The sequence below is a fragment of the Meleagris gallopavo genome, chromosome 12, assembly GCF_905368555.1.
Source record: "Meleagris gallopavo chromosome 12, MGAL_WU_HG_1.1, whole genome shotgun sequence".
Lineage (NCBI taxonomy): Eukaryota > Metazoa > Chordata > Aves > Galliformes > Phasianidae > Meleagris > Meleagris gallopavo.
Genome location: NC_139415.1, coordinates 7,187,293 through 7,213,897, shown reverse-complemented (window position 1 = coordinate 7,213,897; position 26,605 = coordinate 7,187,293). Strand labels below are relative to the sequence as shown.

The 26,605-nt window shown below is 42.5% G+C and overlaps 2 protein-coding genes across 4 annotated transcripts in view; both read right to left on the bottom strand.

Moving 5' to 3' along the window:
• Positions 1-3,378, bottom strand: part of PRTG (protogenin) — an 88,055-nt gene extending 84,677 nt beyond the window's left edge. The window contains exons 1-2 of the mRNA XM_085233975.1: positions 3,309-3,378; positions 2,253-2,555 (exon numbers count right to left, since the gene is read on the bottom strand). Coding sequence (XP_085090101.1) covers positions 2,253-2,555; positions 3,309-3,378 — 373 coding nt within the window. The remainder of the gene's footprint in view (positions 1-2,252; positions 2,556-3,308) is intronic.
• Positions 3,379-17,573: 14,195 nt separating this feature from the next.
• NEDD4 (NEDD4 E3 ubiquitin protein ligase) overlaps positions 17,574-26,605 on the bottom strand; it is a 50,692-nt gene continuing 41,660 nt past the window's right edge. For all 3 annotated transcript variants that reach the window (XM_085233641.1, XM_085233639.1, XM_085233638.1), the window contains 8 exons: positions 25,159-25,254; positions 23,996-24,069; positions 23,795-23,855; positions 23,162-23,221; positions 22,968-23,075; positions 22,416-22,512; positions 19,446-19,518; positions 17,574-19,370 (listed from right to left, as the gene is read on the bottom strand). In XM_085233641.1, the coding sequence (XP_085089767.1) occupies positions 19,268-19,370; positions 19,446-19,518; positions 22,416-22,512; positions 22,968-23,075; positions 23,162-23,221; positions 23,795-23,855; positions 23,996-24,069; positions 25,159-25,254 (672 nt within the window). In that variant the 3' untranslated portion in view covers positions 17,574-19,267. The remainder of the gene's footprint in view (positions 19,371-19,445; positions 19,519-22,415; positions 22,513-22,967; positions 23,076-23,161; positions 23,222-23,794; positions 23,856-23,995; positions 24,070-25,158; positions 25,255-26,605) is intronic.

Below are 26,605 nucleotides of genomic sequence, written 5' to 3'. Positions count from 1 at the left end.
ATTTTGCACGTGCTTTCTGGACTTCAATGATACCAATGGTAATTATACCAATTACTGCTTTATTTGTAGTTGACAGTAAAGATATGACACTCTGAAATGGAGCAGACTGGAATATGACCAAAAGGAACAAACTGGTGCATAGGATAATTTCACATTTGATCACTAGTTAACCACTTCAAGTCAGTAACACCTACTGGATCATTATGGATCTACTATCTCTTCAGGTTTTCTCCACCAGCCATAAGCATTCAAAAAAAAAAGGAAAGCTTTTGACACAGCCTCAAAGGAAAGGGAAAAAAGATGGTACAAGAGTATTACTGTGATACACAAATGCATGCAGTGCTCCATACTGCTCCAGAAGTTCTGAGCTCAAGAACACAGTGCTTAACTTACATCATCTCAGATTTAAAATGTTGCTTATTTTTCCTCAGTCTCACAGACAGAATTCATCATTTACTGCTTTGTTTTATACTTAGTAAATTTGAGATTCCTAGCCTCTTAAGGACAGCTTTCTTCAGCCTTTTTATTAACGGTGCTGACTCTCTGAAAGCTAATGATGTGAATGTAAGCATCAACAACATCAATACTTTATTTTTCGCCATTTAATCAAAAGTATCCAAGACCCACGGAGTCTATTAATCCTATTAATAAGATATCATGATACAAAGTAATAAATAGCCAGTTTTTAAAAATTTACAGTTCACAGCCTCTCGCAGCATGACAAATTCATAACTTACTTGGAGCCACCTGCTTCCAGGCTGGCTTTCCACTGCCCAAAGCTCTGGCTCACTGAAGAAGGTATTTCACACCTTCCTGTGATACCTTACTGTTAAGTTTTTGTAATCCGTTCAGAAGTACAGAAGAAAAAAATACAGATGTTAAGAAAAGCCTGAATATTAACATGAGTATCATGTACCAACTATATTAACTAGTTTCAGATTGAATTTGATAAACTTGTAATTTACAAGTAACTCCTAGTTTCCACAAAGGTATCAGTGCCACGGTTTAGTGCAACTTGCCACTAAGAACAGAGTTGAAGAGGTCAAAGGAAGCCTTTTCCTATTAAATTAAGTTAATCAGTTAAGTTCTATTAGTGAGGGAACATGAGAAGACTACATAAACTGTGTATGCTCTGTGTTACACTTTCTTTGAAATGACTCCAGCCTACTGGCAAAGCTCTGCACTGTCATGGGAAAGGCATAGCATTCATTCTGCAGCACACATCTCTTATTCAATACATTAAAAGATGGTAGGAAAACGGAAGCCAACACACACTCAGAGTCAGACTGTTAGGGCTGTAATAGCACTAACATGCAACTATTCCTCTCACCACTCATCCAGCATAAGGGCCTGGAGTGCCCTACAGTCATGACTCTTGCTTCCCTAATGGCACAGCGTAACAGGCCCTTATCATTGGTCCCAGAGGACCCTGCAGTATCTCCAAATGGGACAGTACCTGTGTCTGCTTGGCACAGAATCACAGAATCATTAAAGTTGCAAAAGACCTCCAAGATCATCTAGTCCAAGTGTCCACCTACCAATAACGTCTGCTAACCCATACAAGTACCGTATCTCCATGGCTCCTGAACACCACCAGGGACAGTGACTCCACCACCTCCCTGGGCAGCCTGTGCCAATACCTGACCACACTTTTGGAGAAGCTTTTCCTAATGTCCAGCCTGAACCTCCTCAAGTGCAACTTGAGGCCATTCCCTCTCATCTTATCTATTGGAACAGTAAGGACTTGGTAATTCAGTCTTCATGGAGGTCTTGAAAACCGTTCTGCTCCCTCCCATCTCAAAGACAGGCAACTCTACTATCATTCTGCTCTGGCCCCAAGATATCCCCAAGATTGCTCAGCACAGCATCAAGTTATTAGACCAGGAAAAGAAAAAAGATTAGATCTGTAGATAACCGTGGAAAAGTTTCACAAATGGCACCTGAGAAACCAGATCCAGAACTTTTGTAGCAGGTTGCACACCAACAAAGCTCTGCACTGCAGCTTGCACACACACACACAAGGCACCAAATCCATGAGACCCCTGTGTGGCTGTCTCCCTGCCCACACCAGGGACTGAACAGGGCCGTGATGACAAGTTTTGTTCATAATATTTACACATCTAAAAAGAAACAAACCTGCAGGATTCATCTTTTCAAGCACACAAACATCAAAGCATTAAGTCGCTTTGCACTGTTGAGGAGCTTTAGCCACAAACTCGGGAGCAGGTTAACAAACAAGAGCTGGCACTTACTTGCTAGCGTGAGGTGACTTTTTTGACTGAGAATGGCTCCATACTTGTTCAGAGCCAAGCACTGGTAAAATCCTTCATCAGACTGCTCTCCTTTCCTTCCTTCCACCTCACTGATGTACAAAGAGCCATTGGATAAGGTGTAGATCCTTTCATTTTCAGACACCTTGCCTCCGTTTTTCAGCCACGTAATAGTTATAGGAGCTTCCCCGCGGGCCTGGCAGTCTAACACCACCGCATCCTTCCTGGAGGCAGTCACATCTTGAGGCTCTCTCACAAAGAACAGTTCGCTAAAGCACCACACTCCTGAGGGAGAGAGAAAGACATCGGCTGTAGGGATGGAGTGCACTGCGAGCTGGGAGCAGCAGGCACAGCACGAGGTGCAACTTAACTCACTATTAACGACTGCAAGGAGTTCGGCCCCCCGCAGCCGCACCCCAGAACCTCCGGGAAATCGGCGCTACGGGCTTTGGGTCGTGTGAAGCCGTCGGGCTCTGCAACGCCCCGACAGCTCAACGCGCCCACAGCCGCGCTCGGCGCTCACCACGCGGGATTCGCCACACAGCCCCGCCGCGCCCTATCGCAGGGGCTGCCGCACAGGTGTCGGCTTCGTTTTGCCGGTACAGCTCCGGGCAGCGAGCTCGCTAATTTTACAAGCCTGTCAAATGAGCTGGAGCGGGGAGAGTCGTAAAAGGTTAATTTTACAAGAACTCTTTGGCGGAACCCTCTCGGGCTGATCGCCGGCCCCCCGAGGGCCTCCCGCCCGCGGCCCTTCACGCACCCCCGGGCCGCGAGCGCGTGGCCGCTCACAGCCGCCCGCCGCCCGCCCCGCGGCCCACGAGCGCCTCCTGCCGGCGGGGCGCCGCCCGCCGCCCCGCGCCGCTCGCCCCGTCGTGGCGCGGCGCGAACAAAGCGGGGCCGCGCTCGCGCTCTCCCTCGCGCTCCGTCTCCCTCTCGCTCCCGGTGCCGCGCGGGCGCCGATGTCGGATAAATAAAACCACGTGCGGCCGCGCGGAGCGGAGCGGACAATGGGGCGGCGGCGGGCGCGTGTTGACTCACCTGGCATCGGGAGGAGCAGCGCCCCGAGCAGCGCCCGGAGCAGCGCCATGCAGCGGGACGCGGCTGGCATGCCCCGCCGGCCGCCGCGAGAGAGCGGTCAGCGGCCGAGGGGAGGAGACTGGGGGCGGACGGAGCGGCCCCGTCGCGCCCGTCCCGGCCCTACTCTCCGCATCCCGTCTCCATTGGCCTTCGGGGAGGAGAGGGGCGAGGGGCAGGGCCGGGTGGCCGGGGGGAGGGCCGGGCTGGACGGGGCGGGCTGCGGCGGACAATGCCCCCAGGGCGGGGAAGGCTCGGCCGGGCGGGGGGCAGGAGCCCGCTCACGAGGGGCGGTGGAAGGAACGGGGGTGGGGGGAAGCTGGCGCCATCTGGGCCGCTTCCAGCGACCCCCGACCCGCCGGGCCCCGCGGGCTGCGCTCTGCACGGGCCGTGCCGTGCGGCGATCCACCCAAACCCACCCCACCCGGAGCCCTCCGAAGCCGGGCCGTCGTCATTTGCAAGTGCGCCGGGCACGCGTGCGGCTCCGTGCCCGGCGGGCGGCGACGCCTGCGGTGCCTGGTGCAGGTGCGGTGCCGCCCGGTTCGGCAGAGCGGGCACACGACCCGGGAGCCCCAGCCCGGGCTGATAGCAGGCACCCGACTGCTGTCATCAAACCAAACGCTGCTGGTATCGTTTAAGCTCTCGGCTTCACCCGTGATCTTACCCACGCTGGCAGCTGATTTGGAAATGGGGACTCTAAGCTCTTTTTTGTCTGTTCAGAGTTATCGTTTCTAAAGTTACCCCGTATGGAAGGCATCTTCTTACTCAGCAGATTTGCCCCCTGTTTGCATTCATTGTGAGAGCTGCTGACGGCAGGGACGAGCAGTTTGTACTGCTGTTTGTACTGCTTTGTGTTCCTGCCAGCGCTGCAAAGCTCCCGGGAGCCGGCAGCCAAACCCTGTCCTGCTGCTGCATCATCACCGGGCCACGGCCTCAGCTCCTGACTCTGCTAAAAAGCCCCCAATGGAACGGCAGGGCTGTACAATCACGGTGCAAGCCGTAGCTCACCTCCATCCCCTTTCTTACTCGTCAGAAATACCTGAGCATATGGGTTCAGCTTCTCTGATCTCGGCATGAGTATTCAGGAAAGGTAATTAGGAAAGACGGGTTTTGCATGCAAATCACAGCTACCCAAGAGGTGTCGGGCAGTTTCACACTCACTTCGCACAGCAGAATGGCACATCCATCATTTTGGTGTCCAAATAGGAGTAGATACAGCATCAGGACCCACTTGGTCCTTTTGAAACTTCCTCAGTGTTTTACTTTATCCAGTCACAAAAAAGTATGAACTAGAAAAAAAAATCATTTATTAGAGCTCAAAAACAACTTAAATTGCTTATAAACAAAGTTCAGCGTTGCCTGTAGCGAGCTCACCTGTCTGCAGCCCATTCCATTACTTGTACTTTCTCCTACTCAACTTGAATTCAAGATTTGCTGGAAAACAAACACATTGGTGGGGAAGTTTGAGGTCTGCAGGTCCACAGTTGCCCTCCCAGCATCTGCAGGGCACCCCATGACTCACTCTGCTGCTGCACCGCTGTTGTGCTCAGCACTGCACTGGGTTCAGGGAGAGCAAATAACACTGGAGTAAATAGGTAAAAAAGGGTTTCAATTATAGTCGCAGCAACAAAAACATTCAATTTATTTTTATCTGCAATTTCCTCTTCTGACACTGTCTTAAATTAGGTATCTTTGAACTATGTGGGATTCACCTCACGATTTGGGGTGTTTCCTCAGAAGTTGATGAGTACTATGCACAGCACGATGGCCCAGGAATGCACTGCACCTCACAGGACAGTTGGAGTGAGGAACTGTGCAAAACTACTGGGGTGTCAAATGGAACAGTTCCAAATAAAGTTAATAAAACATGAAAATGGAATTTAATACTTCTGCAATTCTTCTCACTTGATTCAAAATAAATAAGAACAATTCCATAGCTGAGGCATTTTACTGCATAAAAGAAAACAAATAGATACAGTCAATGTTTTTGAGACAGTCTGATGAAGGCCCGGGAGTACCACACATTTGTGCTGTGGTACAAAAGTGCAGTCATTTTCAGTGCGTAACTACCAAATATTTATCAGCGGGCTTCATTTTCCGTATGGATTTCCCATTAGGGCAGATGTAATCCGAGACGCGGTTCGGATCTGTTCCGAGGTGATGTATTGCTTCCAGCCATCACCCCTGCGTGTCCTTCCGAGCAGCAGAGCAGTGCCCCCAGCCAGGGGGTCAGGGCCCCGTGGAAGACTTTTAGGCCGGGCCCGGGGGCACTGCTCGCAGCAGGGCTGAGTGGGACCCCCCAGCAGACACCGACCCGAAGTGAATACGCAGAAATGGAGTGCCACTGGTGCTTAGCATCGTAGTTTGAGGCAAAAGAATCACTGCAGTGCATTAGTCCCAGCTCAGAGCACAGTCCCACTCTGCTGGGGAGGGATACCTCTCCCCAGCCCCCAGCTCTTGTCAGGGTAGACTCTGGTCACAGTAGGTAACGGGGCAACTATGCTTTCTGGAAGGGAGCGGAGGGAGAGCCCTGTCCCCACTCAGCCCTGTCCCCACTCGTGGGTGGTTCGCGTTCACTGCGCTGTCTGTGCTCGCTGCTGTGTCCTGCTGCTGCGCTGACACTGCTTTGCTGTCTCCCCGGACTGTGCTGTGCCAGCAGGAGGTTCTGGCTCATGAGATCAAATGCAGCATTTGTTTGAAGTGGATCAGCAAAGAATAGTGCGTCCCTTCAGAGCACTCGTTGTGTCTGTGTCTGCGCAGCTGCAAGCAACACCAAATATTTCCATTTTCGTATTTCTCTTGAGCAAACCAGATAAATTCCATACTAGAATAAAGCAGTGCTGTAACCAGATCAGCACAAACTCTCCCTCCCTCATTTGTCAGATGTTTTTATCTTAACACATTTTCCAGTAATAAATTGCCTTAGAGATGGTGCAGACTTGAGATAACATATCTAAATTCATATTTCACCACTGGCTGAGCCACAGTTTAAAGGCACTGCCAGCCATACTTTGTCAAATCCACCACGTTAGTAAGTATGGAGCCAATAAACATAATTACCTCCTCTGCTAACAGCCTCGCAGAATTGTTATCTTGAGAAAGGCGTAATGACAGTCCACAGGGTATAAGATAATGCCAGCCAACACAAACAAATCCATGCCTACTTTGCTCCAGAGCAGCAGTTTTTCTCCTCTCATCAATGCAGAATTTTTCACTTGTCTTGATTTTTATTTTTGGCAAATGTGAGAAATTTATGAAAAACCTTCCTAATTCTGTGGTTCTTTCCAGGTCCATATATGCTCTCCCTCTGATTTTCGTGTCTGTAAGTGAGATGCACACATCTCTCAAAGCAATAATACCTTGTAGTAATTCAGCAGTGACCTCCTCAATGCCTTCAGACCTCGGTAGTAAGAGTTCTCTTTAAAGGTTGCTCTCAACAGCTGGAATAACAGCATGCAGCTTATGGATTACCTGACTTACCTTACGCTGCACTTCACCCTCAGCCTCAGCCCTGATGAGCACAGGTTATACATTTCCTGAAAATAAAGCTTTTAAAAATCAGACTGACACGAACTGATCCAGCTCAAGTCTTTGTTCCAGTGTTCTGTGCGTGTGGCTGCTGAATGGGGTGAAAATGCAAAGTCCAGATTTTTTTTCATGTTAAGAGCCAGCAAAGAGAGACAGGGACTTTCTGACAGTTAATGAAGTCTCATGACCATGATGCTGATAGGCTTTGTCTGAAGTGCTGCCAGCATCTCTAGAATGAAAGCAAACAGGCAGAACTCTTCACTGAGATGGCATATAGCAGCCTCAGAGAAAGGAAAGAAACTGAAAATTCACCTGGAAATGGGTTTTTCCTTGGTGAACTCCCTGTTTTCAAGACCTCAGGAGCCACAAGGCACGGATCCAGGATAAGGGTGAGAATATTGTTTCCTTCCAGGTTGGAGCAAGTTTTTTTTTTTTTGTGGTTTTAATTCATTTACATTGCTTGCAGTTTGAACCAGATAGAAGCTCACTATTACTGTCGTCAGTTTTGCACTGAGCAGTTCAGCTCAGCTTTCATTTCAGTTCAGAAACCTGAGAAGAAGGAATAGCAGAGTGTTGGCTGTATCATACTGGTGCTCTGGTAAAAGCCATCAAAGCAGCACTGTTTGGCCTGGACACAACACCCAAGCTGCAGCCCAAATCTCATTTTAAACTAACATACAAACACCCAAACCATCAAAACTGCTGGCCCCGCTGATTCCAGCCTGCATATTCAACCCTTCCCCACTGCCACATCCTGGCTTGCCCCATGGCTATAGCCAGAGGCACCCAGGACAGAGGATGGCACAGCCACCTTGGTACCGCTGCCACTATATGGGAACCGCAGACATCTCTCAGAGCAGCCTGAGAGCAGTGGTAATTGCCAGAGCCTTTTTAACTGCAGGAGAATTACAGCAATTTGCACTGTCTCAGCTCTGCTTGCAGCTGGTCAAGCCCTGAAATCCAGCTGATGGCAGCCGCATCTGCAGTGCTGCTGGTGCAGCGTCACTCCCTTCTGCTTACAGAAACTCCTTTCTTCTTTACAGTTCTTGCTCTGAATGTTTTTGATCTGGTGTCACTAGAGGCAAGCTCGGCCACTTGCTTGTTGCTCATGCCAAACTTCTGATCCTATTACAACTGTATTCACAGATTTACAATATGTTAAGCCAGCTCCATTAAGACTCACCATACAAATGTTTGCTTTCGGCACATTTGGTCACTTAGTGGTTTTTTGCTTCATTCCAAACCCACGTACAGTTACCATCTCAGCTGCCTTCTCAAAGGAGATTCACTCCTTCCTGGAGCAGATGGGCAAACACACCTTGGGCTGAGCCCTTGGGATGCTAATGAACTTTCTCTCCAGGGAGCCTTCCTGTACAGGAAAAGCACACCTCATCGACAAAGGGATTTTAACACAGATCTCGTATGGTTTTAAACCAACAAACACCAAAGTGGAAGAAATCCATTTATTTGATACACTAGTCTTTTTTTTTTTTTTTTTTTTCTTCCTTCCAGTCACCTTCTCCAATACTGATCTGCTGGCCCAAATCAAGGGGTCTGCCTTAGCCATGTTGCTTCATAGTTCCCTAGAGGCTGCTCTAGTCATACCAGAGCAAAGATGGTCTCTGCCATGAGTTTAGGGAGGAGAAGATGACCTCTTCTTGATGCTTTTAACACACAACACGGCCACAGCTGCACAGAAAGGGTACAAACCTGAGAGCATACCTGATCCCAGGTGCACTCTTCTTCTTACACACAGTGCAGAACTCTGACTGTGGGATTCAGGTGTACAGCAGCCCTATGCTCCCTCTTCCAAGGCTCTTGTGCCAGAGCCAATGCCACCCTGCCTGCATTGAGTTCCTCCAGACACCCAACCTATCAGAGAATTGTTTCTTTTTTCCCTGGTAGGACTTGTTTCCCCCTGGTTTTATTCCCTCTTATAGCATAAAATGAACACAGAGTCAGGAAAGATCACACCACGCTGCTGACGGTACAGCAATAGCACAGGGCAGCAGCTATACAGTCGGTGCACTGAAATACACGGAATAACTTCAATAATGGTTTACGAACATTGCAGGGAAGAACAAGAACAGCCAGCAGGTGGAGAGTTGCCCCATATGCTGCATTAGTAATGCATACATTTTTAATTGGCTCAGAACAGTCCCTTCGCTCAACAATTTCTCCAACAAATATAAAGTCAAAATCCTGAAAATACCGAGTACTGTATGATGATGACGTCATCTTCTATAAATCAAGATGTTAATACACAGGGTCAACAACATAAGTTTCAGATTGAGAATAAATGGGCAGAAAGAGAATATCTCCTAGGTTACCACTTTCTGTGTTTGAATCTACAAAGGAATCTCTCAAACCTTTGAGACAGAGGCAGCTTTTTGTCAGCGCCTTTTTCGCTTAGCATGACAACCCACTGTTCTGCAGCTATTTGTTTAGCAACAAGCATGAAATATGGTCTCTTTTCATCCCCGTATAAGTTACCTTCACTCTGCTGTTACAACAGGAAACACGCAAATCATTTGTCTTTTTTCCCTCTCTATGTTTGCAATCAGGAAACAATTACTGGAAATAAAATAAACAAAAAACAAAGCAAGTCAGAGGCCAACTATCAATCACTGTATGTACCTCACTCCAGGTACCTACTCGTTTATGCTGTGAAAGGCTGCGGCTCTTTTCTTTGTCTTTGCATTCTCAGCTGTCTTTCCTCTTATCTACAATTTATTCCGAGGAACTACTAAAAAGGATTGGAGGAGGCTTCCTGCTGCTCCTGTCCCACTCCATCTCCCGCAGACATAAGGGATTGCTGGTCAAGGAGAGGCCACTTGGCCCGCACAGCCTGTGCCCCGCCGGTTTATCTCCCCACTGCCAGCACAGCTCCCTCAGTGCACTGCCCTGTCACGGGAGAGTGATCGTCTCTCAGGAGTGTGAAGATAAACAGATTGGGAGCCTTCAAGGCATGTTCCCAGAACCTCCTCCCCCTCATGAGCAAGCAGTCTCATCCTGCGAGTGCCCCTGTGCGTAACGTGGCTCTGGGGATGGAGACCGAGATGCTTGAAGGGCCACATGGAGCTGTGACTTGCAGCAGAATGGCTGCATCAAGAATTCAGGCTGGACCACTAAAGGCAACACCTGGGTGCAAGGAGGGAGCGAGGGGGGCAGGGCTGAAGGGAACCAAAAGCTGGGCAGCACAGGGGGTTGTAATTTTGATGCTGAAATTACCACTTCCATCAGCTGCAGCCACGGGCATTTTACCTCAGCTGGGCTGCTGGAATCACTTGGGAGCACATAGGGCTTCCCATTGTTTGGGAAGAGCTTTCTGCACAGCACTGCAGGGGAGCCAAGGGCAGCAGGCAGGGGCTGAGGCACAGGGCCCAATCGGCTCAGGACTCTGTCTGGCCCTGCTGGTGGGTGTTGAAGGGCAGGAGGATGGGCACACAGGGAGACTCTCCCACAGGAACAGCCACCAGCATAAGCCCCTGGGTTGGTGCAGTGCTGCACTTGCAATGTACTGTGTCTGCACTGGTGGAGGCACAAGGGCTGCTGTGGCCAAGTAACAAATCAGGTGGTGCATCTGTCCTGATGGGAGGGGAAAAACTAAACGTATTTTTCACTGCAGTCAAGTCCCTGGTTCAGTTCAGCATGTGGTCCAGAGAGCTGTACTTGCCTAGTTACAGACATCAAGAGAACATCCAGCAATTAAGGCTGCCGGTAGTAGAACCTGGTTTCAGCTATTCTGCTATCCAGTATACCCTGGGATTATGTTTGCTAGAGTCTAAATAACATCCCGCTGTCATTTATGTTCAGATACCTCTGAAAGGTCAAAGTAGCCAAATGTAGATCCATGGCAGAACTTGCTGCATTGGGCAAATAACACACGTACGACATACAGAATCACAGACACACAGAATTGTAGGGGTTGGAAGGGATCTCTGGAGATCTCTTGTCCAAACCTCCAACTAAAGCAGGTTCCCTACATAGGTTGCATAGGAAAGCATCCACATGGCTTCTGAGTATCTCCATAGGAGATTCCACAACTTCTCTGGGCAGCCTGTTCCAGTGCTCTGTCACCCTCACAGGAAATAAGTTTTCCTTCATGTTCATATGGAGCTTCCTGTGTTCCATTTTGTGGCTGTTGCCCCTTGTTCTGTTGCTTGGCACTGTTGAAATAAGCCTAGCCTCATCCACTTGACTCCTGCCCACTAGATTTTTATAAGCACTGATAAGATCCCCTCTCCGTTTTCTGTTCTCCAGGCTAAACAGTTCCAGGACTCTCAGTCTTTCCTCATAAGGGAGATGCTCCAGGCCCCCTCATCATCCTTGTAGCCCTCCACTGCATTCTCTACAGCAGTTACCTGTCTACACACCATATGCACAACAAAAAGTTGATCCTAAGTAACTAGGAAAAAAGCTGTGTGATGAGGAGTTTCCATCTGAGTGAGTGAAACTGGCCTAATGTGCTCAGCAGAGGACCAGGCCATGCAAGAGCCTGACTAGAAACCCCAGCCAGCACTGCAGTGGCATCTCATTCAGCAGAAGCTGTTGCAGCATCTGAAGCACAATTCCGTAGCGTAGAAAGAGATAAGAAAATCCTCAACAGACAGAGCAGTCCAAATCCTCCCCTCGAGGAGAGTACAGAAATTCCTACCAGCTTCAGGAGAGGCAGAGGTGCACAAATGCCCTTTGCAAGGTGCCCCAAACGAGCTGCAGCACCCCCAGGGCAGGATGACCCAAGGCACATGCTGTAGCTCTTCCATCTCATCCCATTCTTTTTACAGCTGCAGCCCCACATCGACCAATTGAGCTGTTCAATTGTTGCATTACATAGAATGTCATCAGGATTAATTTCTTCCTACAGGGAGAGATCAGCTGAGCCAGCCTGTTTATACCTGAGGAGTTAATGACATAACTAGACTTCAAAAAAAAAAAAAAAAAAAAAAAAAAAGGATTTACATGACTGAAATGTTTGCTTTCCTAATTCCAGTGAAAATTTTCAAATTTCTTCTCTTTTTATTCCATTAGAACAAGTTGTAGACACTTAAATAAGTGAAAAATAAAATAAATAAGTGATTTTGGAAGTTCTTACAGTCTTGATGGACTTTGAATTCTCAGTGCATAGGGCAGTACAAGTGAATTATTTTGAAGAAGAGAATTTTTAGCTCCACGTTAACAGAGCTCAACTATTACTTTGCTTTAGGTGAAGCAGCACCTCCAATTTTCTAATAGCTGACTTTTAATTACACTAACAAAAGAGCAGCTGCAACATTCCTATTAAGCACGTTTAATTATTTTTACCAATCTGTGAAATAATTAATCAGCAAGGGATATATATATGACTGCTTACCACTGTTCACACAAGAGGTTGCTCATAATTACTGGTCTGAAATTCAACATATGAATGAACAGTTTCCTGATGGGTTCTCTTTGGTCCAATTCTGTAAGTTGACATAGAAAGTAAGGCACTCATTTAAAACTTTGCATTGCAGCAAGCAATAGGACAGAAAGAACTAATTAGGAATGAAACTATTAAGGATGGACAACTAATTGTTGGGCAGCAATTCATAAAATGGGACAAGTCATAAATCTGTCAAACACTTCCCCTCACTAGATTTATTACATATCATAACCAGAAAATAATGTGCTATTATTATTCAACATAAAGAAGTTACATTTACAGAAAGTGCAGTTTTGGGCAGAGTCATTTCCAGCTCCACATAATAACCACCCAGAAACTCAATTACCTGAGCAAGTGAAGAAAGCCAGTTTTCAGGACAAAGGGATGGCATGGCATGGCAAGGGTAACCTCCATTAAAGTGGCATAGTTCGTCATATCTGACAACCCACTGAAGAAAGTTATCACTAGTTAAGGGCCTGACCCTGCATTCCTTAAGCAGACAAAAATCCCTTTGAAGTCAGTGAAGCGCCCTGCTCAGATAACTATATCAGGATTTGGTAATTAATGAAAAATTTCAATTTCTTAAGTAGATTATAAAAGCCTTTCTCCGAGAAAAAAAAAAAAAAAAAAGAATGAAAAACCAACCAACAATAAAACCACCTATTACATGTTATTCATGGCATCTCTTAAGCACATTGGGTTTGTTCCCAGCAGCTGCTGGAGCACGGGAGCTGTTTCTTTCTAACTAGGAATTACCAAAAGTCAGAACCACATTGTTTGCTAATTTGCATTGATCTGCCGTTAAGTGTTCTTCTCTAGCCGATGTCTAGCTGAAGGTTTTGACAGCTTTGCATTCAAAAGGTCAGTAACCATTCCTCAGGGCAATTTGATTTAAACCTTTAGCATTTCACATGCTCCCAACAGCAGTGTGTAGCAGGACATGTGTGTTCGCAGCCTCCAAAAGGTCGTACTTCACAGCCCTCAAAAGAAAATCCAAGTCAGAAATATTTCAACTTGTAGAAAATAAAAGCTATCAGACAATTATGAACACATTTTTCATTAGATTTAACTTCCACTCAAAAGGGCTTAAGAAACACAAATTGCAATGCATGTTTTCAGTCTGCGGGATATTTCAGCTGGAAGTTCTACACTGTCACATGCAGGAAGGCTGCCTTATCTGTCTTTCCTCAAGAGGCGTGCTCACTTAATGTTTGCTCAGGTTTTTCAAGCCATTCCTCCCTCCTTCCCCCCCCCCCCCCCGAAATCCCAAGCCTCTCTCTGGGATGAAAACCTGAAACCGGCAACGCAGAATTTGTTTGAAGTCTCATTAAGCAAGAAACCTCAAATTAAGGACAGCTCAGCGAAACAAAACATTTTTCTACAGAGTCACGTGGATGTAAAACAAGTATTACATACAAGTTCTCCCTCATTATCCCCTTTGCGAGCTGTTTGTATTCTGATTAGTGTGCTAATGATACATGTTTCACATAGAAAAAGCAGTTAAGTCTCTTCTTCAAAGAAAAATGACTCAGTGTAAGAGTACCAAAGCTAGGCTTGCTTCTCACATGCTGATTTTGTGAGCCACGAAGAGCAGTGCAGCAGCTAGTTAAATGCTTAATCTTCCTTTGCAACAACAAAGACGGTAGGTGTTGTTTGCCTTTGGAGCGTACAGTCGTTTTTGTTGCTGGCGGTGGTCTTACTGCAGATAATACGGGAGCTGCTCTCGGTTCACATCATAAGAACGGAGTGCTGGTTCCTTTAAACAAACGGTTCATTAAAAAGGAGAGATATGAAAATAAACTGCCCCTCCCAACAGAATCGCATACAAAGAAAATCATTCGATAATGATTTATGAAGAATCCAAGCGCCACAACAAAGTAATTAACAAGAAACAGAAAGGAAAACACAAATAAACAGACATTCTGAGCAATGACAGACAAAAGAGGTGAGTCTTCTGTTTTAACAATCTAAGCTACTTTTGACCACTCAAGGAATGAGGAAAATGAAAATAGTACTTAAAAGAGACATCTTCAGTTCTAAATATTTCATATGTGTTTTAGTATGTTCTCATTGTAATGATGTAATTTCCACTCTGGGGACTTGATTGGCTAAGTAACGTCTAAGTCACACTGAAAAAAAAGAACAAAAGGAAAAAGGAAATTGTGCCGATCCAGGTCATGTTTCATTTTGAAAGTATGCCAGAGAGTCTGTGGATTTCAATGGGAAATGCACTGATTTTTGTGAATACAGTCAATTACTGAAACAGCACCAAAACTAAGGTATGGATTTGCAGAAAAATCAAACACCAAGGCAGTAGGTAGTTTGCAAAGTATGTTTCTGTATGAAACAATGAGGTTACAGAGGGAAAAAAAAAACACGACAGGATAAGGAGGGAAAATTATTAGACTCAACCGTATCTCTAGAAAAAAGTTTACTATATTACAGGCGTGACTTACTAATAGTATTAAAGAGCCTTTATGTCATGTCTCCTTCAAGCAGCACTAGTGATGCCTCAGTTGCACTTAGAAGAAATTACTGTTTAACCCCCTAATAACCCACAGCTGTGCCTCACAATGGAAGAAGAATGCTAAGGAATCAGCTATACCACTTTATGAAAAAGGAACGATTCGAGACAACTAAAACCCAGCCTGAAAAAGTTAATTTTGAAGGAAAAAAAGACACAGGTCCCTCTCCAAATTTTAAGTTGCTATTGGATGTTTCTTATTCATAGCTAAGGTCTCATTTCTGTAACACACCACCACAAAGCATTTTCACGTGACAGTCCTTAGAGGAAACGGGAAATTGTAGAGAAAGACAATTTTAGAGAAGGACCAAAATACTGAAGCTATTGACATAGGCTGACAATCTAAGGAAGCCTCGCTCACGATGCTCTAAGCAGACTTTGCATTAGAACCAGCTCAACCACACTCTACCTGATTTAGACTAGCTAAAGTGAGGTAATGACAGCAGTCATGTTGCAGGCCGCATGCCCGCGCAGCCTGGAGGCGGCAGGCGCCATCTCGTGACCCCGCGCAGCACCGCTCGGCTTTCTCAGCACCTTCTGCTCTCAGCAGAGTTCCAGGCCCCACAGTAACCCAGCAAATCCTCGGGCTCTTTACATTGCTGAAAACCAAAGCCAAACAGATGAGATAGCAACTGCTGAGGAAGGCACCAGCCAGGGGCCACAGCCTCATCAGTAGAGAGGAGGTTACCTGCAGGCCAGATTCTTTTATTTTTCAGGTTCTATTAACATCAGTTTGAATAAATAATTGCTTGCAGAGGCCATGATCAATGGCAATGAATTCTTATGCTTACTGCTCTCAGTCTTGGAGCAGCAGAGACAATAAATACTAAAAACATCTATTAGTTTTCAATTCAGTGTTTAAAACAAAGTGAAATTATTTCTGTTACGGCCATCGTCTCTGTTTTCTGGTCTAGCCTACACTTGACAGTTGGCATATTGTTCAAATCTATTCCTTTTACTGATCAGTACATTTATCTCATACCTACCCGGGAATCTTTTTCTGATGTACTGTCACCTGGCACTGCGGTGCCAAAGGTAATGAATGAAATTGTTACAGAGGTGAACTGCATCCTTGTGTGTTTATGAAGTGTGATCTGTAGAAATATGAAAGGGGTCAGCAGTTGGCCCAGGGAACCACACTAGTAACAGTGTTTCTAGTGAAATACTTGCTAAACCATCTCAGTAGGCTCTTTGGAATTAACCCCTTCCTCCCAGTCTGAGTGCATTTCTGGGAACAGGGAAGAGGGAAAACACAAGGAAAAGGTGACATGCAGCAGATCCAGGAGCACCAACCTTGTTGGCCAGTCCAGCACTGGTTCAGTTGTTTCTCATTCCCTTCTGAAATCTCCAAGATCACTCGTGGTGGCTTTCTGGCACTGGTCAGAGAACTTAGTATTCTGTAATAACCACGGTTTGCAATTTTGGAGTTCCTTGAGATGCTTTCAAGACAACTCTACCCACTTCTTTGTGACAAATGGGTAACCTAATCCAACTCCTCAGCAGGATACTTGGTGTCTCTTATGTCCTACATCACAAGGCTCTGTATAAGCCTGCTAACTTCCTTCCAAAGGGCTCCCTGCATCCAAGCAGCTGCAGCCACATGTACCATCCCATCACACCTTCATTGTATTTTGTGTCTGCACATAGGAGTTCTTGTTCCTCCGTCTTTTCCTGGCTGTGAACTGCATTCAGGCACTTGAGGTGAACCCTCTTCAACCTTTGGCAGTTTCCATAAGGGCCACCTCCTGTCAGCATGCCCCAGTATTAGCACCAATGACCTGTGTTCTCACACTCTATGATGGTTTGTTACTGCCATCCTTCAACAAACTAGCTTAAAGCTCTGGCTTTAAACTAGCTCTGAGCCCTTTCCTACTGTACCTTGTCCCTTTCTTTGTCTCCAACAGCATCAAAACAATTCTGAAATTTCATATGTAAGGCTAGTGAAGAAGCATGTCTTCTGCTGCCTGAGGTCACAAGCTTCGTCCACACTAGGAATCTCCATTCAGCAGCTGCCCATCTATGATTCTTAGCTTTCCCTTCTTAAGATCACTCCATGATTTGATCACTTGCCTCCACAAGGTCTCCACAAAAATCCTGGTTATGTTCTGCTGTTCATCTTCCCTGATGCTCCAAGTCTGCTCCCTTGTCCACTGGCTTCTGAACTGGGCAACACAGTGCCATGCCTGTAGCACTGCTTCTGCAGGTAAGGCTAACGAGCACTCAGCTCCTCGAAGAGGCACCAGACACTCTCTAGCAGCAGCATTCTTCCTCACAAGCCTCCTGCCATGCATCAGGGTGTTTCCCAGAGCTGGCACTGGAGACCAAGCCCTGTAGCACATCCCCACCACTGCTAGACATTCCATGCTGTCTGGGAGCAGAATTTCAGGGCTCTTTTCTTTCCACTGCTGCACTCACCAACTGATGTCTGTCAGCTGGATGCCTGTGATCAGCAGAGAAGGCTTCTCCCACAGGTTGAACTGAGCCTGACAGTCAGCTGGAGTTTCTGTGGGGCCTTTGCCTCTCTGCTGTGTAGTGTTTCTGGGCTGACAATACAATGAAGGTTTGCAGTTATCCACAATTACTCTTGTATGAAAGCATTCTTTAAAGGCAGCATGTCTGGCAAACAGTATTTCTGCACTTAAACAGTTACATATATATTCAGTAATGAATTATGGTGGAACTGTTGCTCACAGTCTACTTAACAGTACTAAATGCAATGAATTCTTACTATTTCAAGATTACCAACTTGCATTTCAAATAACTGAGTCACAACTTATCAGAATAAACTTTTATTTACTGCTTTCAGGATTCTTATTTTATACTTTAAAGTATGCAACAAATACTGCTACATTCAAATCTATACAGATTTACTGATATATCATTCGTGTTTTACAAAACTGCTTAGAGATTTGGGAAATCTGTATAAATTACCTTTATTTACATGTAGTAACCTCAGCCCTAGCAACCTAGTCAAAGAATAAAACAAACTGGGATTTTAAATATCCCTTAAGACCCATTACAAGTTACAGAATTTACATATCTTCATAGAGAGATGTGCTACAATACCTTCTTGCATATTTCTGAAGACTGACTAAACAGAAACTTGCTAGCCAAAGCTAGATGCTGTCATTTCCTCTGATCATGTTGGTAACGAAAAGTTCAAATTACAGCAAGCTGGGTATATCAATCAATTCTTTTCCTTTTATCATCAAGCTGACTAATCTTTTTAACCAGCACTTGCTCAAAAAACAAACAAAAAAGCATTAATATTAATACAAAATAATACCCACATTTACAAAAGAAATCAAACTAATTTATATGACAGGTTGATCTACAATAAATTGCACATTGTTGGTTATGACTTTGGTTATACTGTATTAACAAATTTGGTTTCTAGACTAACAGCGGAGAAAAAATATAAAAATGCAGCTATAGAAATTAGCATAACCTGTAAACATATTAAAGAACCAAATTCTGCCCCTGGTTATATGTGCAAAACTCCCATATGTTTCTGAGAAGTTTGCACACATCAGACTGCTGAACTTGGCCCAGAAAACCCTGTAAACATGTTCTTTATTGTTACGTAGTGCAATACTGCAAGAATGGATAATAAAGGCCTCTAACTACCAGTAACTAATACTCTGTGATACTCATACAAATTTTGCTTTAAGATTAATTTGTTGCAAAAATGCTGAATTGAAAACATTATCCATTGTTGAACTACAAATTTATCAAAAAAAAGTGAACACTCAATAAACCAACAGTATACAAATTCTGACAAAAAAAGATATTATTTCTCATTACTATTCAGAATTATGCTGCTTGTGTCTTTCAGAAAGTCCCGATTTTGTTACATTGTCTTAACAAAAGCAAGTTAGAAACAGAAATAATAAAATAAAAAAACCTGTAAGCAAGTCAACGTTCTGCAAACTGATAGCTGATAACACCAACAGATGTTCTGCAATGTTTTACCTAATATGCTGAATTATAAGGTGCTTTGGGGCAGGTCTGTAGCAAATAGCCTGAAGCAGCACAGATGATATTGCATTACATGAAGTACATATTTTTAACTCACTAACAATTTCAGTCGTTTCTCTCAAAGCAGCAATTCAAATTTACATCCTCTGCAAAGATTTCTTCACAGTTTTACTTCAGTAGTTTACTGCAGGACAGTCTGTCAAATACTGTAAGAAGAAGCAACTGCTTAAAAACATTTTAGCTGTTGACTTACTTGGCACTGGCCCATCCAATGTATATTTTGTAGTAACTATCAAAGTATACAAAACTGTGGAAATGGCAAAATACGTTTTCAAACGTTAGTGAATTTTTAATACGTATTTTACAAGTGATACTATGAAGATTGAATACTCATGTGACTAAGTAAAATGGTAGTCCCTGGAAAATTCAAATCTGTAAACCCTTGAAATGAAGTTGCAGCACTGGACTGTTACAATTTATGTCTGTGGCTTAATCAACCCCATCAAAGCCCTGAGTATTTTCAATCGCTAGAAGAAGTTTATCCCATAAATCTTCAAATGAGTCATACGGGGGCAAATCCAAGCGATTAAAGCTGAAAAACAGATGAAAATTCTTAAGTATTTCATCAATAACTCAAGGATATAGTTTATCTAAATTAAATACTCACCAGGTATGAGCTCTTGGCAATTTTTCAGGGGTACCCCACTGTTCAACTGTAAACAACTGTGGTCCATTTGAACCTGTAGGGAAGAGTATTTCAGTTCTTACCTGAACATATGATTCTTTTCATTATCATTACAAATTATGAAATATATTGCTCTTTTGCCATCCAATTCTGACTTCTGAATGAATCAAATACAGTACATGCAATAATGGTCAACAATTTCAATCTACTTGAAGTATTTCTTGATATATCTTAATTTCAAGAGACTTTTACACCTTAGAGTCAGAAGTCTGAGACCTAAACACATAGGCATAGCAACTGGCATTGAACACTTTGCATGGAAGACAGTTTTATGCTGCATGTGTTTTTTTGTGTGAAAATTTAGACGTATTTATCACAATGTGCCAAGTTACAAAACCTAGCAGAAATTATTCAATGTGTACCTTGACCTAGGCTACGGCAGAGTAGAGCAACTGAAAACTTTTTGAAATACAGCAGCCATATGTGTAACTCCACAGACTCATAAAATGAACACATGCACCTGAGAGAACTGTTGGTTAGCAACTGCAGCTCCAACTACACTTGAGTTTTCAGCAACTCTTTTACAGTATGACATATCTGAAAGTTTTTAAAAATCTAATAAACTCCTCCCAACAACTTAAGCTGTTGAAAGCATCTGTCTGCAAAAAGACAGTATAGTACAGAATCACTATTTTGTCAGAGAACAGGAGATGATCTGTGATGATGGGTGCCCTCTTACTTCTACAGGGAGACCATCAGTACAAATAAGAAGCTCCCAAGATGAAGTGGCTCTCTGCCTCTAAACTGGAAAAGGCGAAATACGTTTCAGATTAAAGATGAGTAGCAGTAATGCTAATATGTTGATCCATGAATACAGCTAAGGTAACGGCTTAAGTTACTCTACACAATACCTATGAAATTATTTTGGTTTTAAAACTCAATATGAAAAAAAGCGAAGGTGAGTAGGACTCCTCTAAAATAGGTTTTTTCGTTTGTTGTTTTTTATTATACAAGTTACACTTGTCAATAAAAATATTTCATCTGTGGTTTTATGGAAGCATGAAAAAAAGTATATGCAGTCACATTAAAAAGAAAGGATAATACTATAATATGTAACAAAATGCATAGCATACCACCAACAAATAAGAACTCAAAGTTGTAGAAGTGGATGTGGAAGAAGATAGCCAAGATACATAAAAAACAAAGCAAGAAAATACACAATAAATGGTACATCCTCAAATTAAAACAAAACTAGTGGAGAAAATCCTCCCAAAACTGCTCACATACACAGGAAGACAGGAAATAACACCCAATGCACAGTAACTACACTGTATATGTACACCGAATGAATTTGACAGATGAGAGCAAACACTGAGCACATAAAATCAGGAAGACTGATACAGCAGTAGCTGTGGGAACACCTCCAGCTCCATGTTTGTTCAGCATGCAAGGCTGGTTAGAGAAGGCAAATAGAAAGAATGCCTGGAAGAAGGATGAAGCAGAGAAGTAGCTCTACAATTGATAATGCTTTCTACCATGTGATACAAAGATAAAACTCCCTTTTCACAACCAGGTGTGAATAAGCCTGTATTTTAGCCACTCAGCTACTGAACTGGAGGCTTACAAGGCAGGGGTAAGGAGAAGACAAGAAATAGAAGAAATCTCATCTGTCTTGTCCCTCTGTTCTCAAACTTCGGTCGATTCACACTGTATTTTCTTAATGAGCAGAAATTCCCGGCGTGGCCACAAGAGGGAGATGTGCCGCTAGGAAGCAGCCCCAAGAACGAAAGCAGCCCGGACGCGGGGCACTACAAGCACCCTTCAAAGACAAGCAGTACGAGTGTGGCTGGGACCATTACTGGGATTTAGCGACTGCTGGCCACAGTAAAGAAGAAACGACTGTAAAAGAAAGAACCAAAGCACTGTGCTCGCTGAATTTTTCATTAAGATTAAACAGTGATACCAAAACTGCGACCTGGCCAGAAGGCTGCCCAAGGATATAAATCCCTGAGCAGAAAGGGGCTAAGAGATTCAACAGTTTCTTTCCATCATTCCTTACAGGATTTTGTTTATTTGTCTAAAAATGCTTCTAGAGGCAATAGAATTCCTATCAAGTTCCATGTACTGCAGTTCCAAAGCAGTGCCCATGGATCAGGTGTGAGAGCAGACACCTGGCTCAGCTCTGCTGCACTCACCATCTTCCTCACTGGTACTCACAACTCCTTCAGTGATGGAATGGAAAAAAAAAAAAATGAAAATAAAGAGAGGGGAAAACCAGAACACATAGTGGTTAGCATTTTTCATAGTCCTGTTGTTTTATATACAAATCACTGTATTGTTTACAAAAAAGGAAATTTATTTAAATATACAAGCTAGACTGTTCTGTCACTTGCATTTGCAATTCAGCCTTAATGAAGTAGTCTAGTAGGAAACTCAATAGCTGATGGCAGCTGAAAACAGATTTCTCACAAGCATCCCTACCCTTTGTGGGCTGTCCTATCTGCTTGCCCACAGACTTTCCACAGCAGGCCAACTCATTTTAGCACTGCAGTCTGCTTCCCACTGCCATCTGCTTGCTTCAGTCTCCCTACTGTGGGTTTGCTATTTCTCTCTTGGCTCATGCTTAACTCACATCATTTCAGTGGTCCACTTCAGAGTATATCCTTACAAACAATTCTATCTGTGTAGGTGTGGCTTGGGGGCAGATAAAAGCAGTTACAGAACTCACGAGAATCTGAAGTTAACTACAGATGCCAGCATGTCTTTGTAATAGTACCTTATGTAAAAGAATTTTCTTCAAGCTCACCAACGTGTGAGAGATCTTTGTAGCTCTTCAGAACTCATTTTAAAACAGAATTATTATTTTTTTTAAAGGTATGTTTAAAGTCAAACATCATTAAAATAGCTGTATCATGTTCTCAGTTAATTGTGAACACAATCTTATGTACTCACCATAAAGCTCAGCAAATCCATTCATAGGTACACGTGACGTGCCAGTAACAAATTGTAGTAATCTTATTCTCTTTTCAGAATCCATCATTAAGACTGCCTGTGTATGATAATGATTATAATTAAAGACTTAGCTGAAAGGCTTTTCATTAAGGTTTTAAGCTAGTAGATTTATGCAACATACTTTCCACCCCTACTGTCTTTGAAGTTTCCTGATGTTATCAACTAGCAGCCAAATTCCACTATTTTATTAAATGGAAGATTTTAACCTCTTCAGTGTAACTATGCCACAGAAAGCTATACAATAATATTTAACCCCAAACAGTTTTGTTTTTTTTTTTTTTTTTAAAGGCAAGTTCTCAGCAATCTGTTACATTCCTACCATGCATCTCATTCAGTTTTCTTATTGTCTTTCTCAGAATTTTCAGTGTACAAATATTTACCTAACTATTGATGAATCAACTACATGCTGACCTAACATAGCTGAAAGGGTGCATCTTTTGAACAGGTTTAAGTAAAAAAAAAAAAACAACAAAAATAAAAATCTTGCAATACCTTCCAAAACCACTGTATAACTTGATGATTTACACTGTAGCCATTTTTGTATTTTGTATGTAGTTTCCAATCAGCTACATCCACATCTCCCAGACCACACATCAGTAACTACACAAATGAAAAAAACAAGCAAAGTTTAAGTCTGTAACATTAAGTTTCATTACAATTTGTTTTCTTTTCTACAGTATGCTTACCTCCAGCTCATTTTCATCAAAAATTTTAATCAGATCCTGAGGTATTAGTTCGAAAAAACCCTAAAAAACATAACAGAAGGTTTTAAAATCAAGTTAATACTATTTATGCATTTTTGTTTACATAGAATGATATTTATGCGTTATAGAAAACAGAGCTTAAGCAATATATCAAATTGAAAATGAAATTCAGTCATTCACCATCTGGTTACAGAACCTTTAATTCTGACTTATTTCACATTTCTTTACCATGCTGTACCGAACTATCAACTCTGATCATCAGATATGTGATATCACTTACACAAATAAGGATAAACTAGCTAGCTTCATTTAATTATTTTAGTCCGATTCCATTTTCATTCATGCAGAATTCACTAAATAATTTGCATTACAGCTAAAGCTGTCAGCAAGGATTGAGAAATATGCAAATTTTCCAGTACAAATTCACCACCTCAGTAAAAATTTACCAAAACAATTCAAGCCAGAGAAAATTCAAAGCTGCCATTGAAAAGTGTCACTGCCTTTTTTATACCTGTAACAGCACTACCACAGGTCTTTAGGCTGTCACATTCTAAAAAAACTGTCTTAAGATTGGATGCAACAAATTGTACGAATCTTCTGTTTTTAAAATTATACCTCTTTAAAGGCTGCCATTTGTTTCTGTACTCTGCTCACAAATCTCCACTGAATTACAAGACTGTGGAAAAAAGTGAATATTTAAATTAAAAACAATTTATACACAGCAAGGACTTTCTTTTGTTAATAACAGCCAACACATAGGCTTGATTCTTAGAGAGGCTATCCAGAGAGATACCTTGCACAGTGACCACTACTTACTGAATGTAGTCTCTCTTGTTCTTGTTGGTGACAACTATTTCTGATCCACCACTTTTTAGTTCGTGTTGATGAGTCTAGATGAGGTACACAGAATAGGTCTTATGTAAGATATGTTCAACAATTCATGTGTTAATATTAGGTAATTCAGCTAAATCTTGAAGAATGTAGAATTTGAAAATTATGATAAATAGTACAAGTTTCAGAGGTCGTAGAATAAATATTTTTTTGTAATACATTATTTAGAGATGCCAGATGACAGCATGTCAATCTCAATTTTTTATTATTTGGCTACAATAAAAGCCTTAAATTTGCATACAGGTTTTCAGTAGTACTGGCTTCACCAACTGCATGTTCAGTGAACAAGTTTCATTTGCAAATATCAAGGAAAAACACTTACAGAACAATGTCAGCAATGACCTCCTGTAAATATGTGAATTTACACATATATCAGTAACTCTTTTTATATCAGTAACTGATTTATACCATCAGAACCTCAGTAGACAAATGTCAAATTTTCCATTTATTACAGATGTAGTATTTCAGACTCTTAAGTGGAATCAATTTAGCTACACAAGATGTCAAAGGCTCTTTAGCCTACTTAAATCTTCCTGGCACATGTAATTTAAAAAAACTTTGGTATTTCTATGTGATCTATCTTGAACAACTTTCTATACTAAACCAAAATGATTTATTCCATAGTTATCTTGAACAGCTTCAAGAAAAACAAAACAAAAACCCTATTAGTACCTCTGAGAGCAATTCATGATTCCAACAATTTCCCTATGAAGGCATCTTTCCCAGCAAATCAGACAAAATCAGTTTCCCCTTGATCAAGTAATGGGACCATCAATATTTTAGTCTTATTTACAGCATTTACAGCAACAGCCACATTTCAATGTGAGCGCTAAGAAAAAAGTATAAGATATTGTTTGTAAGGCTGTGCTCATTTCCAAGTCCTTTATCACATCACATCCTGATTAACAAAGGACAGCATGAGCATGTCCCAGCTGAAGGAATTAAGTTGAATAGACCAACATGACTGAATGATGGATTTTTTTTGTTTGTTTTCTTAATACCATACAGATGGTATTAAGCAACTGTTCTCATAGGTCAAATGTTTTGTTTTATATTTTGCCTGCTCCAATTTACATATGCATACTAACCTGTCCAAAAAGTTCTTCATCAACTATAAATCTGAGGTCCAGTTCCGCTGGATCATTTTCAAGAATCCATCTCAGAGAATTATAATATTCGCTATCCTAAAAGAGAATTGCAAGTTTAATGAATGAATACAAAAGACTTTCTTAAGTAGACACAGCAAAAATCAGTGTTTCTTAAACAAATACAACTAAATAAAAGAACTCCTAGTCTTTTGCAGACTGAGTGCAGTAGTGATTTCAAAGTACTTGCCCATCAAAGGCAACAAGTACTTCACTCATTACTGAAGGCAGAAGATTTATGTTTCAAAGACCCTGAAAAGCAGATACGTTGAAAAGCACATAGCAATGAAGCCTTAGCAGAGAAGTGCAGAGCTTAAAAAAAAAAAAAAAACGTGAGAATGTGGTTTTAAATATATAATATTTATATATATATACACACACTTATATATAATTAATATATATTATATATACTTAATTGAAAGTAATTAACTATATTTAAGTTTTTATTTCCATTTTGTATGTGATATATTCTCCAAGCATGAACTATAGATCAGATTTTCTCCTGTTTTTTTTTCATTTACTTTCATCAGTATTCTCACAGGTACATGAGAAACTGGAGCATAACGCTCCCTTTCCAGATAGGTGACATCTGTTCTCCTTCTACAGAGAAACTCCTCTTTAAAGCATCACAGCTGTCCAGGAGAATGATGGCTAACCTTTCAGTGCTTGGTGGCACATTATATTTTAAAAGAACTGTGCCAGTCTAATTAATCTGCTGTGAAAACATCACATTGGAATGAATTGTTTGCCAACATCAGGTTCACAAACTAATGTAATGCCTAGCTGGTACCTGGATATCTGTTTCCCTCAAGGCTGAACTCTGAACCCTGAACTCCCATCTTCAGTCCGAAAGCTTTGATGGACACATTCCCTCTACAGTAAAGCTTGTTAAAGCAAAATGACCACATAAAAAGACCCTTCAAACAGGATGCATAAGCTAGTAACTCACAAAAAGGCTGCTCCAATTTAAGTGCATGGGGAATGGTGTCAGTTCGAAAATGATTGTATTTAATCATTAATCTCTCAAGTTTAAGAGTCAGTGAGAAATAAATTTAGTTTGTTATTAAATTGCGTTCCTTAAAAGCACCGTTACTGTAAGCATCAGGTACAAAGAATGGGGTAAATAAATCCTTCTTTCTTCCTTTACCAAACAGCCACCATGCAGGTTAGAAATGGAATGGTATTTTTATGAGCAGCAGCCTCTCATAATGGGCATAGACAAAAAGGAAGTCTCTCTTCACAACACAAACTATCATTAAGCTTTTCTATATGTAAGCATCCAACAATCATAAGCATGAAGTATTGTCAGCATAAACCAAAATGAAAAGAAAATTAATTCTTGAAAGTCCTTTGCTCGTTAGCAGTGTGACACGTGGATCTTAGAAGGTTA